The sequence below is a fragment of the Mustelus asterias genome, chromosome 26 (genome assembly GCF_964213995.1).
Source record: "Mustelus asterias chromosome 26, sMusAst1.hap1.1, whole genome shotgun sequence".
In the NCBI taxonomy this organism is placed as follows: domain Eukaryota; kingdom Metazoa; phylum Chordata; class Chondrichthyes; order Carcharhiniformes; family Triakidae; genus Mustelus; species Mustelus asterias.
This window is the reverse complement of record NC_135826.1, coordinates 6,054,278-6,068,401: the sequence shown is the minus strand read 5'-3', so window position 1 is coordinate 6,068,401 and position 14,124 is coordinate 6,054,278. Positions and strand designations below refer to the sequence as shown.

General features: G+C 42.0%; 1 protein-coding gene across 7 annotated transcripts in view; it reads right to left on the bottom strand.

Annotated features, from left to right (window-relative positions):
• LOC144479443 (phosphatidylinositol 4-phosphate 5-kinase type-1 gamma-like) overlaps positions 1-14,124 on the bottom strand; it is a 103,333-nt gene that overhangs the window by 43,029 nt on the left and 46,180 nt on the right. For all 7 annotated transcript variants that reach the window (XM_078198113.1, XM_078198116.1, XM_078198115.1 and 4 more), the window contains 5 exons: positions 11,459-11,611; positions 9,066-9,365; positions 6,525-6,730; positions 4,918-5,001; positions 1,105-1,153 (listed from right to left, as the gene is read on the bottom strand). In XM_078198113.1, coding sequence (XP_078054239.1) covers positions 1,105-1,153; positions 4,918-5,001; positions 6,525-6,730; positions 9,066-9,365; positions 11,459-11,611 — 792 coding nt within the window. The remainder of the gene's footprint in view (positions 1-1,104; positions 1,154-4,917; positions 5,002-6,524; positions 6,731-9,065; positions 9,366-11,458; positions 11,612-14,124) is intronic.

Here is a 14,124-nt window from a genome sequence, read left to right as displayed (position 1 = left end):
AATAATAGGGTAAATCAGTGGCTGGCACAGAAGCCTCCCTGTCCTGGGTTTGCTGACAAAAGGTGGAGCAGAAACTCTGTTCACAAGAGTCTTCTGGAAAACATGGACTGGATTTAAGAATGGAAACCACTAAGGGAAAGTGTCATGAGAGAAGATTTTAAAGCGTGCTTTGGGAAGTAGAGTTTGGAAACTCTTACGTGACAATCATCTGGGGAGATCCTGAGGAGAAATGAGGGGCAGCACAGTGCCACAGCGGTTAGCACTGCTGCCTCACAGCTCAAGGGACCCGGGTTCAATTCCGGCCTCAGGTGACTGTCTATGTGGAGTTTTCCCCCTGTCTGCGTGGGTTCTCTCTGGGTGCTCCGGTTTCCTTCCAAAGTCCAAAGATGTGGTTAGGCTGATTGGCTGTGCTAAATTGCCGCTTGTCAGGGGGATTAGCCGGGTAACTACATGGGATTACGGGGATAGGGCCTGGGTGGGATTGTTGTTGGTGCAGGCTCGCTGGGCCAAATAGCCACCCTGTAGGGATTCTATCATTTTATGAAATTAACAGACATTAACTTGGGTTCAAAAAGGAGTCTATTTGACCACATTGTGTGTCATTGAGACCATGATACCATGATGTACAGTATAATCTGTGTTAATCTTAAAACCCCTTAAATTAAGAGGAAAGTAAAGGAGTATTTTAATATAATCCAATTTTTCCATGTTTAATAAATGGTTTTCCTTGATGTTAAAACTAATTAGCGGCCCTGTGATTCTGATCTTCCATGTTTTATATTTTTTAAAAAGGCAAGTTACGGTCTTTTGAGCAAGTGTTCTATTCTGGGATCTTCGCGTCAAGTTATAACATGAACTGGGATCACAACAAGGTTTTCTGTAATTTATTTGTTTTCTTCTTAAATTCTCCCTACAATAAGATAAAAGTGAAATCCTGGATGAAAATCTAAAGCTCAATTGAAAGCTATAATAGTGGGAAACTGGTTGTGCGCAATATTAAATTAGTAGACAAGTAATACCAGGTTTGTTTTCTAAATATCAAAATATATAACAAAATTAATAGAAAATATTTATCTCGTGTATCATTTTAAAATGGAAACTTACACCGTCATGAACAAGTGCTTTCCAAGTGTGCTCCAGTTTCTTAATTAACCTGAAAGTAAATATTTGCATAGTGAGATTACTGTCAGTTCTAATTAAACCTTATATCATCTTTTTCAGTCAAGACTGAAAGTATCCTTTCCACACAATAAACTTTAGCACTTTCACAGGAATAAAAAAGGTTGTGATTTTAAGCACTCGAGGCCTGAGCACATAATCCAGGCTAAATCTTTGCTGCGGTACTGGTTAGTTGGAAAATTCCACCTTTTGGATGACATATTAAAGTGGTGGCTTATGCTGCCCTCTGAGGTGAACATGGGAGATCCCATACCACTAAGTGAAGAGTAGTGGACTTCTCACTTGACCCCCAGGAATATTACTAAAAACTGATTATCTGGTCATTAATCTCATTTCTATTTGCAAAACCATGCTGCGTGCAAATTTGCAGCGATGATTGCCGACATTAAAATATCCCATCAGTGCATTGTGTGAGATAGAAACATTTGAACTTTCTTCATTGCTACACAGACATCAAGTGTACTAATGGAACGGGTTCAGGACTAGAAAGAATATTAACAGCAAAAATATTAAAAATTACAATGAGCCCTCAGTGACTCAAGGCAGAATCAGTGAGGATCCGATTTACACACACCAGCAAGGTGTCTCATTCCATATTGGAGTTAGCAAATCTCATTCAAACTGGGCCCCAACAATTGATCTTAGAAGATGTTTGCTTCACTGAAATGAGCCGAGTTTCCAGCTGCAGACTGTTATCCAACAACTCCTGCTTGACATGTACTAGTATCAGCACAAGGACAGAATTAGACTTAGTTACCACGTCATCCCCAAGCCAAACATCCTGCATGGCATTCAATTGCCACACTTACGTGAATGGCCACTCGGTGAGGTACCAGAGGCCACCTACAGAACTGCACACAAAACTCAGTCAGGTCTTCGTGCATAAATCACAAAAAACTAGCATGCAAGTTCAGTAGGCCATAAGGAAGGCAAATGGAATGTTGGCCTTTACTTCAAAGGGAATGGAGTATAAAAATAATGAAGTCTTGCTAAAATTATACAAGGCACTAGTTTCTTATTTTTTAGTGTCACAAATAGGCTGACATTAACACTGCAATGAAGTTACTGTAAAAATCCCCTAGTCGCCACATACCTGCGCCTGTTTGGGTACAGAGGGAGAATTTAGCAATGCATCTAATCAGCACGTCTTTCCGACTGTGGGAAGAAACCGGAGCACCCAGAGGGAACTCACACAGACACGGGGAGAACGTGCAAACTCCACACAGACAGTGAGCCAAGCCAGGAATCGAACCCAGGTCCCTGGTGCTGTGAGACAGCAATGCTAACCACTATGCCACCATGCTGCCCATTAGTTAGGCCACACCTTAAATACTGTGAACAGTTTTGGTCCCCTTATCTAAGATATACTGGCATTGGAGGCAAATTCACTAGGCTAATCCCTAATTTGAAGAGATTTTCTTGGAGAGATAGAGTAGGTTGGGCCTGTACTCATTGGAGTTTAAATGAATCAGGGGCGACCTTATTGAGACATAGGATTCACCGGAGGCTTGACAGGGTAGATGCTGAAAGTCTGTTTCCGCTTGTGGGAGAGTTTAGGACCAGAGGTCATAATCTCAGTTGCCCATTTAAGACATCTTCTCAGAGGGTAGTGGATCTGTGGAATTCTTTACTCCAGAGAGCTGTAGAAGCCGGGTCATTAGAACATAGAACATAGAACATTACAGCGCAGAACAGGCCCTTCGGCCCACGATGTTGCACCGACCAGTTAAAAAAAAAACTGTGACCCTCCAACCTAAACCAATTTCTTTTCGTCCATGAACCTATCTACGGATCTCTTAAACGCCCCCAAACTAGGCGCATTTACAACTGATGCTGGCAGGGCATTCCAATCCCTCACCACCCTCTGGGTAAAGAACCTACCCCTGACATCGGTTCTATAATTACCCCCCCTCAATTTAAAGCCATGCCCCCTCGTGCTGGATTTCTCCATCAGAGGAAAAAGGCTATCACTATCCACCCTATCTAAACCTCTAATCATCTTATATGTTTCAATAAGATCCCCTCTTAGCCGCCGCCTTTCCAGCGAAAACAATCCCAAATCCCTCAGCCTCTCCTCATAGGATCTCCCCTCCATACCAGGCAACATCCTGGTAAACCTCCTCTGCACCCTCTCCAAAGCCTCCACATCCTTCCTGTAATGTGGGGACCAGAACTGCACACAGTACTCCAAGTGCGGCCGCACCAGAGTTGTGTACAGTTGCAACATAACGCTACGACTCCTAAATTCAATCCCCCTACCAATAAACGCCAAGACACCATATGCCTTCTTAACAACCTCATCCACCTGATTCCCAACCTTCAGGGATCTATGCACACATACACCTAGATCCCTCTGCTCCTCCACACTATTCAAAGTCCTCCCGTTAGCCCTATACTCAACACATCTGTTATTCCTACCAAAGTGAATTACCTCACACTTCTCCGCATTAAACTCCATCCGCCACCTCTCGGCCCAACTTTGCAACCTGTCTAAGTCTTCCTGCAAACTACGACACCCTTCCTCACTGTCTACCACACCACCGACTTTGGTGTCATCAGCAAATTTGCTAATCCACCCAACTATACCCTCATCCAGATCATTAATAAATATTACAAACAGCAGTGGCCCCAAAACAGATCCCTGAGGTACACCACTTGTAACCGCACTCCATGATGAATATTTACTATCAACCACCACCTTCTGTTTCCTATCCGCTAGCCAATTCCTGATCCAATTTCCTAGATCACCCCCAATCCCATACATCTGCATTTTCTGCAGAAGCCTACCATGGTGAACCTTATCAAACGCCTTACTAAAATCCATATATACCACGTCCACTGCCTTGCCCCCATCCACCTCCTTGGTCACTTTCTCAAAAAACTCAATAAGGTTAGTAAGGCACGACCTACCTGCCACAAAACCATGCTGACTATCACCTATCAATTCATTACTCTCCAAATAACTATAAATCCTATCCCTTATAATTTTTTCCAACATCTTGCCGACAACAGAAGTGAGACTCACCGGTCTATAATTCCCGGGGAAGTCTCTGTTCCCCTTCTTAAACAATGGGACAACATTCGCTAACCTCCAATCTTCTGGTACTATACCAGAGGCCAACGACGACCTGAAGATCAGAGCCAGAGGCTCTGCAATCACTTCTCTTGCCTCCCAGAGAATCCTTGGATAAATCCCATCCGGACCAGGGGATTTATCTATTTTCAGACCCTCCAGAATATCCTGCACATCCTCCTTATCAACTGTAATACTGTCTATTCTACTCCCCTGCAACCCAGTGTCCTCCTCAGCTATATTCATGTCCCCTTGCGTGAACACCGAAGAGAAATATTGGTTCAATGCTTCACCAATCTCCTCCGGTTCCACACATAACTTCCCTCTGCCATCTATAACTGGCCCTAAACTTGCCCTAACCAACCTTCTGTTCTTGACATACCTATAGGTTCAAGGCTAAGATTGACAGATTTTTAATCAGTAAGGGAATCAAGGGTTACGGGGATAAGGCAGGAAAGTGGAGTATCATACCTGATTACTCATGATCTTGTTGAATGGTGGAGCAGGCTCGAAGGGCCAAATGGCCAACTCATGCTCCTATGTCTTATGGTCTTATAAAACCACTTTTTTAAAAGATAGTGTTTTGCATTATATTTTTTTCCCACACCTATTTATTGAAAGCACTTGGTTTTATTTGATAAACACAAGTCAAAACAAAAGCCTACCTGTACGACTGTAAAATGTCAATGATACCAATGTACAAGAGAAGTCTCTCTCCTTTACCGTTGACAGCTGGTATACCTCCCATCCTAACACAAAGAGGAGAATAAGTAAATACCATTTTATAACCTGATAATAACATTCTTTAGTATTGAAAAACAAATTCCTCAAAGGAACAAGAAGCATTTCTTCCAAGATTTTTCTTAAATTTCAAAATTTGAAAATAATTTTCAATTACTTTCCACAATGAGAAATTTCTTCAACGCGCAAGTGCTAATCACCTCATTAAGGATTTGGCTGAGACAGGCTATCAAATACTACTGTGTTCTGCCCCTAACACACAGGTCTCTTGCACCTCTGCAGGTTAACCATATTAAGTTATAATTCCTAACAGCGTCATCATGATTCAAACCTTGAATGTTCAGGCATCATGATAACGGTGCTTCACACTGATACATCAGTCAAACTGCAGTGCAATGCGCACGCCTTTTTTTAAGCTGCTGTGAAAATCTAGTTCATGGTTTATATGTTTTAGAACATCATTTTTAGTTTTAGGAATTAAAGTTTTAATTGTAGAAAACAGGGCATCTGATGGAGAAACTGATAATCAAATTTGAATTAAACAAACTCGAAGTTTATTACACTTAAAAGGTTAGGGCCAAGTTGCCTTCAGAGATTAACAGCTAGAAAGGCAAGATCATAAACAACAGGGAATTTGCTCTTAGATTCGTAATGGTGTCAGTAAATTTGGGAAGCATTGTGCTCTCTTTGTTAGAAATACAAATAATTTATATGGTTTCCCAAATCAAGAATAACTACCTTTTAACTCCAAAGTGCATTTGCATTTCTACCTGGGAATGGGTCTTGCGTGTCACATATCCATAGAGATGGTGATTCAGTGTACAGCCTTGGTTACAAGATTCTTTTGTTTCATTTTACTGTGTGTATTTGCTGACAAAAACAAGCAGCTCAGTTTGGGAACCGATAGAGCTAGTTCAGTTTGGATTTTGTAAACAAAAAAAAACAACCGAAGATTAACTCTAGCTTTCAGCTACTGGAAGAATTCTACAGTGGTCTTTTTGGAGCCTTGAGGGCAGTCAGCAGAATTAGTTTGGAAAGCTGTGGGAAAGCAGCTGGATATCTGCCAGTATCCTGAACAAGGAGCTGCAGCCATGAGGTTGGTGGCCCTGCAACTTACTTAAACTGTTGGAGTACTGTGGAGAATCAAGGTAAATTCCAAAAGACTGTGGCATATCTTTTGGGATGGCCCCAGGAAAAGTGAATGAACCTTCAAGATTTCTAAACTCTTTGGAGGAGGAGGAGAGAGGGGGGGGGGGGGGGGGTGTTCCAGAACCAAACTAACAAACAACTTACTTGGAAGGCTCAGAGACTGCAAGAATAACAGGAAAGACAGACAGAAATACTCACTAGTGCAGAATGAGGGTCTTCTTAAAAGGCCCAAAATGAAGTACTTCCATTAAACAACATAGTTTTAGGTATTACTCAGCAGTTAATAAAAGCACTACATGATCGAAGTCAAGCACACCATTCACTGCCATTTGTGAACACAAAGATGAAAATGAACTTTTTAAAATAAAAATATGCCACCTACGTATCATCTGTATCAATGGACTCGCCCCGTGAAGATCCACCTTGAATAGATTCCATGGCCGTGGAATAGAGAGCTTTTTGTGCAATGGGTCGCTTCTCATCAGAGGTACTTAGTGACCCCTCAGATTGTCGCTCACGTTCTGCTTGGTCTAAATTGTGAACTCCTAACAACAAGCTGTAATCCATGATTTTAAAACTCTCTAGCACCTATTGAAATTTCAGAGGGGAGAAGTGACAGGAAAATTAGTCTGCACTAAAATAGGAATGAGAGGAAATCAAATAACCCAAGATGAGAACTTGTCTGACAGCACAAAATTCAAAGAACTATAATTAAAATGTTCCAAAGATTAAATTGACCAAAATTTAAAAATTATAAAGGAGTATTACACCTAAAACAAGGCCTTGTAAAATTACAGTATTCCATCTAATCTCAAATTAATTACATTAAATTGGAAGCATGGACAATATTACCCATTGGTTAATGTCTGGGCTAGCAGCAGCTGTGTAACATACACATTATCTCCTGAAGAAACACTTTGGTCAGTCAAACTGTTCACAGTTCAACCACAAAAAGCTTGAAAATGCGTTGGAAAAGTACTCATTCCAATTTCCTCTTTCTTACCAATGCCCACCCTGAAAGAATCACTTATTCCAGATTGGAACACATTTATTCATGGTCGTTCAGATCATAATTTCAACAGGAGTGCCAGATTTCCACAGGAATTATTTTCTCTCCTTTCACTTACTTTTCTTAGTATCTTTTAACATTCTTGTTCTTCACCCCTTCTGAATATTAGTTGCAACTATGGAATCAATAATTGTCGAAATGACTTCATTGAACATAGAACATAGAACAGTACAGCACAGTACAGGTCCTTTGGCCCTCGATGTTGTGCCGAGCTTTGTCCAAAACCAAGATCAAGCTATCCCACTCCCTATCATTCTGGTGTGCTCCATGTGCCTACCCAATAACCACTTGAAAGTTCCTAAATTGTCCGACTCCACTATCACAGCAGGCAGTCCATTCCACACCCCAACCACTCTCTGCGCAAAGAACCTTCCTCGGACATCCTTCCTGTATCTCCCACCATGAACCTTATAGTTATGCCCCCTAGCAACAGCTACATCTACCCGAGGAAATAGTCTCTGAACGTCCACTTTATCTATCCCCCTCGTCATCTTACAAACCTCTATTAAGTCACCTCTCATCCTCCTCCGCTCTAAAGAGAAAAGTCCTAGCTCCCTCAACCTTTCCTCATAAGACCTACCCTCCAAACCAGGCAGCATCCTGGTAAATCTCCTTTGCACTCTTTCCAAGGCTTCCACATCCTTCTTATAGTGTGAGGTGACCAGAACTGCACACAATATTCCAAATGTGGTCTCACCAAGGTCCTGTACAGTTGCAGCATAACCCCATGGCTCTTAAAACTCAAACCCCCTGTTAATAAACACTAACACACTATAGGTCTTCTTCACGGTTCTATCCACTTGAGTGGCAACCTTCAGAGATCTGTGGATATGAACCCCAAGATCTCTCTGTTCCTCCACATTCCTCAGAACCCTACCGTTGACCCTGTAATCCGCATTCAAATTTGTCCTACCAAAATGAATCACCTCGCACTTATCAGGGTTAAACTCCATCTGCCATTTTTCAGCCCAGCTCTGCATCCTATCAATGTCTCTTTGCAGCCTACAACAGCCCTCCACCTCATCCACTACTCCACCAATCTTGGTGTCATCAGCAAATTTACTGATCCACCCTTCAGCCCCCTCCTCCAAGTCATTGATAAAAATCACAAATAGCAGAGGACCCAGCACTGATCCCTGTGGTACACTGCTGATAACTGGTCTCCAGTCTGAAAATTTTCCATCCACCACCACCCTCTTCTATGAGATAGCCAGTTACTTAGCCAATCAGCCAAATTTCCCTCTATCCCACACCTCCTTACTTTCTTCATGAGCCAACCATGGGGACCAGTTATCAAACGCCTTACTAAAATCCATGTATACGACATCAACTGCTCTACCTTCATCCACACACCTAGTTACCTCCTCAAAGAATTCAATCAAATTTGTGAGGCAAGACTTACCCTTCACAAACCCATGTTGACTCTTCCGGATTAAGCTGCATCTTCCCAAATGGTCATAAATCCTATCCCTCAGGACCTTTTCCATTAACTTACTGACCACCAAAGAAAGACTAACTGGCCTATAATTACCAGGGTCAATCCTATTTCTTTTCTTGAACAGAGGAACAACTTTCGCCACTCTCCAGTCCTCTGGCACTATCCCCGTGGACAGTGAGGACCCAAAGATCAAAGCCAAAGGCTCTGCAATCTCATCCCTTGCCTCCCAAAGAATCCTAGGATATATCCCATCTAGCCCAGGGGACTTATCGACCCTCAGATTTTTCAAAATTGCCAATACATCTTCCCTCAGAACATCTACCTCCTCCAGCCTATCAGCCTTCACCATTTTTGTTGAGTTGTACTACTATTGTTAACTGTTTTCCCTGACTGTATAACCCTGACTCTTGCCTTACCAGACAATCTCTCTGTAGGGTTTTAACCAGAGCACTGTTAGTGTCTGTGTCCAGTAACAACCCATCTGAGAAATCCTGCATGAAGTCCAGGTCTTTGAATGTTGGCCTGCATTTCTCACGCTCTTTCCTTGAAGCTCTCCGTTTGTAGGTTGAACCTTTTAAATCATACTTCAAGTGCATCTTCACCACTCGTGGTAACACATTATTCATCACTGCCACTCGGATGTTTTTACCACCAGACTGAACACAATACAGTCCATAAAATTTTGGCAAGAGTGTCCTTGGATTTTGGTTCAGGTTCTGGAGCAAAATAGAGAAACTATTCATAATGCAGCAGTGTAATAATGAACCAATATCATTCTTCAAATGACAACAGTACGATGCTCTACATATACAAAGACAATGGGATAAATTTTCATTATCGGGTCCCAATTTCACTTCATGTTGGTATCTACTGACATTTTTTTCAAATGCCCAACATTTTTAATGACCCTGGTGTATGCTCAGCTTCTAATTAAGGATTGTGACACCAACAGGATTTCTGTGGCTGGAAGGCCAACAGGAGATCCTCCAGATAAAGGCAAAATACTGCAGATGCTGGACTCAAACAAAAACAGAATATGCTGGAAAATCTCAGCAGATCTGACAGCATCTGTAGAGAGAGAATAGAACCAACGTTTCAAGTCTGGATGACCCTTCGTCAGAGCTAAGAAAATCAGAAAATATTTACACTTTGAGGCTGTAGTGTGACAAAGGGAATGTAAATGAGGAAAAAGGGGGCTGAGAGAGGTGCTAAAAGTGTCCATTAAGTGATCAGAATGGGTGAATGTCAGAACAGAGGTACAGATGGTTAAGGCAATTCGTGGGGCGAGAGAGCAAGGAGAGCAGAAATGGAGATGTGGAAAAATGGAAGTGAGAAAGAAGGATGATAAAAATGGATGAATGAAATGAAAAGAAAAAATAATGAAATGAAATAAATGGAAATGGGGTGAAGGTGCTGGGGAGAGATCATGCTCTGAAGTTGATGAACTCAATGTTCAGTCCGGAAGGCTGTAAAGTGCCTAATCAGAAGATGAGATGCTGTTCCTCCAGTTTGTGTTGGGGTTCACTAGAACATTGCAAAAGGCCAAGGACAGACATGTGGACAGGAGCGCAGGATGGTGTGTTGAAGTGGCAAGCGACAGGAAGGTCTGGATCCTGCTTGCAACTGGACCGAAGGGGTTCAGCAAAGTGGTCACCCAGTCTACACTGGTCTCTCTGATGGAGAGTAGGCCGCATTGGGAGCAGCCAATGCAATAGACCAAATTGAAGGAGGTGCATGTGAAACACTGCTTCATCTGAAAGGGGTGTTTAGGACCTGGGATGGTGAGCAGGGAGGAGGTAAAGGAGCAGGTTCTACGATTGCATGGAAATCCTCCAACACTGAAAAGTTGGTAGCACCACCTTCAGATGTGGGCACTGCAGATGTATGCAAGACGGAGGTGAAATTATAGATGGAATGCTGTATCCCTGGCCTGCCATCAGGCAAGTTTGGCCTCAGTTGGGGGCCGACTGAAATTCCAGTGCCCATTTGCACAATAGCATTAATAGGCCCACTAATGGGCATAATTGGCTACCCACCGCTTACAGATAGGCAACCATCAACTACCATCCTACCTTCACCTCCCCATCCCAACCTCAACTCTCCCCCTCCCCCCCCACTCTCCACTCCAACTCAACTCTCTCCCGACCCCACCAGCCTCTGGAGTATTTCCAACATCATTCCCACCAAGTTAATTGGATGTCATTTAATTTTTATATTTAACATTAGTTGTGCTTACATCTATGGGTGGCGTTACATGGAAAAGTTTGAAGTTTATTTATTAATGTCACAAGTAGGCTTACATTAACACTGCAATGAAGTTACTGTGAAAATCCCCGAGTCGCCACACTCCAATGCCTGTTTGAGTACAGTGAGGGAGAATTTGGCATGGCCAATGCACCTAACCAGCACTTCTTTCGGACTGTGGGAGGAAACCAGAGCACCCGGAGAAAATCCATGCAGACATGGGGAGAACGTGCAGACTCCGCACAGACAGTGACCCAAGCCGGGAATTGAACCCGGGTCCCTGGCACTGAGGCAGCAATGCTAATCACTGTGCCACCGTGCCACCCAGTTTGTGGGCATCAGCAAAGGTTGCATTGCTTTCCCACAGTTAGGCAGATGACACAATGTACACTCCCACATACAAATAGGTCAAAACTTGCTGCCACTCGCTACTCTGCCCTCATGTGAACAGATACTTGAGTGAGGTAACAGAGAAATCCTTGGCATCTGTGAAATTATATTCAGGCAAAAGTTAACGTTTTCAAGAGGGGTGAAGGGGGAGGTGGTAGGAAGAAAATTCACTTACCATATAATAACCTGGAAGCAACTTCTGCAGAAATTCTGCTTCTTTGTTTACAACGGTCTTTATAATAAACTCATCATCGCTAGTCACATAAAAGAGAGAACCACTGGCACCAGGATTGGAGAGTTCAATCAAGGGCTCATTGCACAATGAATACTGCGAAAAAACACAAAAAAAGACTTTTATCCAAGACTCAACTTTACACTTGAACTTTTGTCGTCAATAGCGGTTCTTAATAAACTCAATCTGCCTTTTGGGCAAAAACAAAAAGGCCGGATAGTCACACTTATTCTTTTGGAAGTTGCTTCAATTTCATTAACTCCAAGCAAGGGGGAGGAGAAAATCAGGAATGTGTTGATCAGTCTGAGTCTCAAGTGATAATTAACCTTTGACACAGCCGATAGTTATCCAAAATGATGGGTTACAAACGGAGTCATGGATTCTGCTCTGGTATTTGCTGCTAATGGAAGTCTGTTGAAATATTAAATAATTCCTTCATGAGGCGCAAACAAAATGGGAAAACACAGTTTTTTTTTTAAATGATCCACACCCTTCCCAATTCAATTTGAATCGCACTCTGGAAAATATGGGAAGTCTGGTTTGATCAGTTTCAGAGCACAACAAATCTTTTCTCGGCATTTACCTCAAACTCTCCGACACACACTATTTTTTTTTAAATGGACTGAAAAACACTTTCAAATATTCCCTCATTTAATGTTGCCAAAAAGCACATGTTCAGAAAAATTTGTTTTGTAAAATGCTCAAATGTTCATCTCCAGAAAATCCCACCAGTGGTTTCTTACTGCCTGATGTGCAATATTTAATGCCCATCTAGTGTGTTTCATCAGTGCTCATTATGTTGCCATGATGGAAACCATAGCTGATCAATAATAAAAGCAGTTTGTGAGGTCTTCAGCTTTGTTTGCTTTCACAATGAAGCTCTAAATTCACTTGTTAATTAAATGATTTGATATAATTAACACAAAATGAGATTGTACTGGGAACTGGCCAAGTCTAATGAAATGTATCTTCCCTCCCTTTATGCAATTATTTCAGGCCGATTCAGGCCACTATTTTGGACTTTCAACAAAATGAGCGAACTCAAAACTAGATACCACCATAAAATTAGTTTATACTGTCAATCTTGAATCTATCAACTGTTTTGCTGGAGGATTAATCACAAATGACGGGTTTTTTTTAGCACCTAACCAACTTTGAGACAGACCATTTGAGTGAGCAATCTGAAATTTCTAAGCTGCCATTCAGATATTTAATGTCTGCTTTATTTTTTAAAAATTTCCCATTTCGTTTGTGTCTCATGGCAGAATTATTTTTTAATATTTCAACGGACTTCCATTAGCAGCAAAATAACACACAGAATCCAGGACTCCTCTCCACTCTTCCCGACACGGTTTCACCTAGATTCTGGAAAATACGGTAACTCTTCTTTGATGAGTTTCATCGCATAACAAAGCTTTTCGCGGTATTAAAACTGTTTGCTTTGATATCGGCCTCAATTCTTGAAGGCCGCAGCATTACAAGGACTAAAACAACTTTACACATTGATTTTAGTTTTTCCCCTCACTTTCAGGTGCACAGCCACATTTGTAACCCATCGTTTTGGTTAAGTATCAACTGTAACAAAGGTTAATTATCACTTGAGACTCAGACTGATCAACACATTCCTTATCAGGTTCGTGATTTTCTCTTCCCCCTTGCTTGGAGTTAATGAAGCTTCCAAAGGAATAAGTGTGACTATCCAGCCTTTTAGTTTTCGCCCAAAAAGCAGATCGAGTTTATTAAGAACCACGAAAGCAACTGAGAAACCATTTCACTAAACAGGTTGGGTAGTGGAAAATATAATACTGCCAAAGATGGGAGGTCTGCATTATCTCAAGCCAGGAAACAAAGCTTGGTGCCATCAATGTTAGTAACAACTCCTGTTACTGGATGGTACTTTCAAACTTTAATTGAAGCAGTTGATTGGGTATTTGAGAGTGCTTTTCTTTTAGAGAAAATTTTAAGATAAGTGGTTACACTGTATACAGTTGCAGTTAAACCACGCCTTTTTGATAAAAAATTAAACTAGGATTTTTTTAATATATAGTGAAAACTCTCATGGGTCCAAGTTTTGAGTAGGATTTACATGCAGCACCATACCATATGGTAGGCTAAGGAAATTTGGCATGTCCACTACAACGCTCACCAATCTTTACAGATGCACCATAGAAAGCATCCTTTCCAGATGTATCACAGCTTGGTATGGCTCCTGCACTGACCAAGACCGCAAGGAACCACAATGGGCTGTGAACGTAGCCCAGTCCATCATGCAAACCAGCCTCCCATCCATTTACTCCATCTACACTTCCCGCTGCCTCGGGAAAGCAGCCAGCACAATCAATGGCCCCACGCACCCCGGACACACTCTTCCACCTTCCTCAAATCGAGAAAAAGATGTAAAAGTCTGAAAACACGTACCAACTTAAGAACAGATTCTTTCCTGCTGCCATCAGGCTTTTGAATGGCCCTGTCACATGCTGAGCTGATCTTTCTCCTCACCCTATCTGTAATTGCAACACGACATTCTGCACCCTATCCTTTCCTTCTCTGCTGTGTATTCTGTGATGTGGAGATGCCGGCGTTGGACTGGGGTAAACACAGTAAGAAGT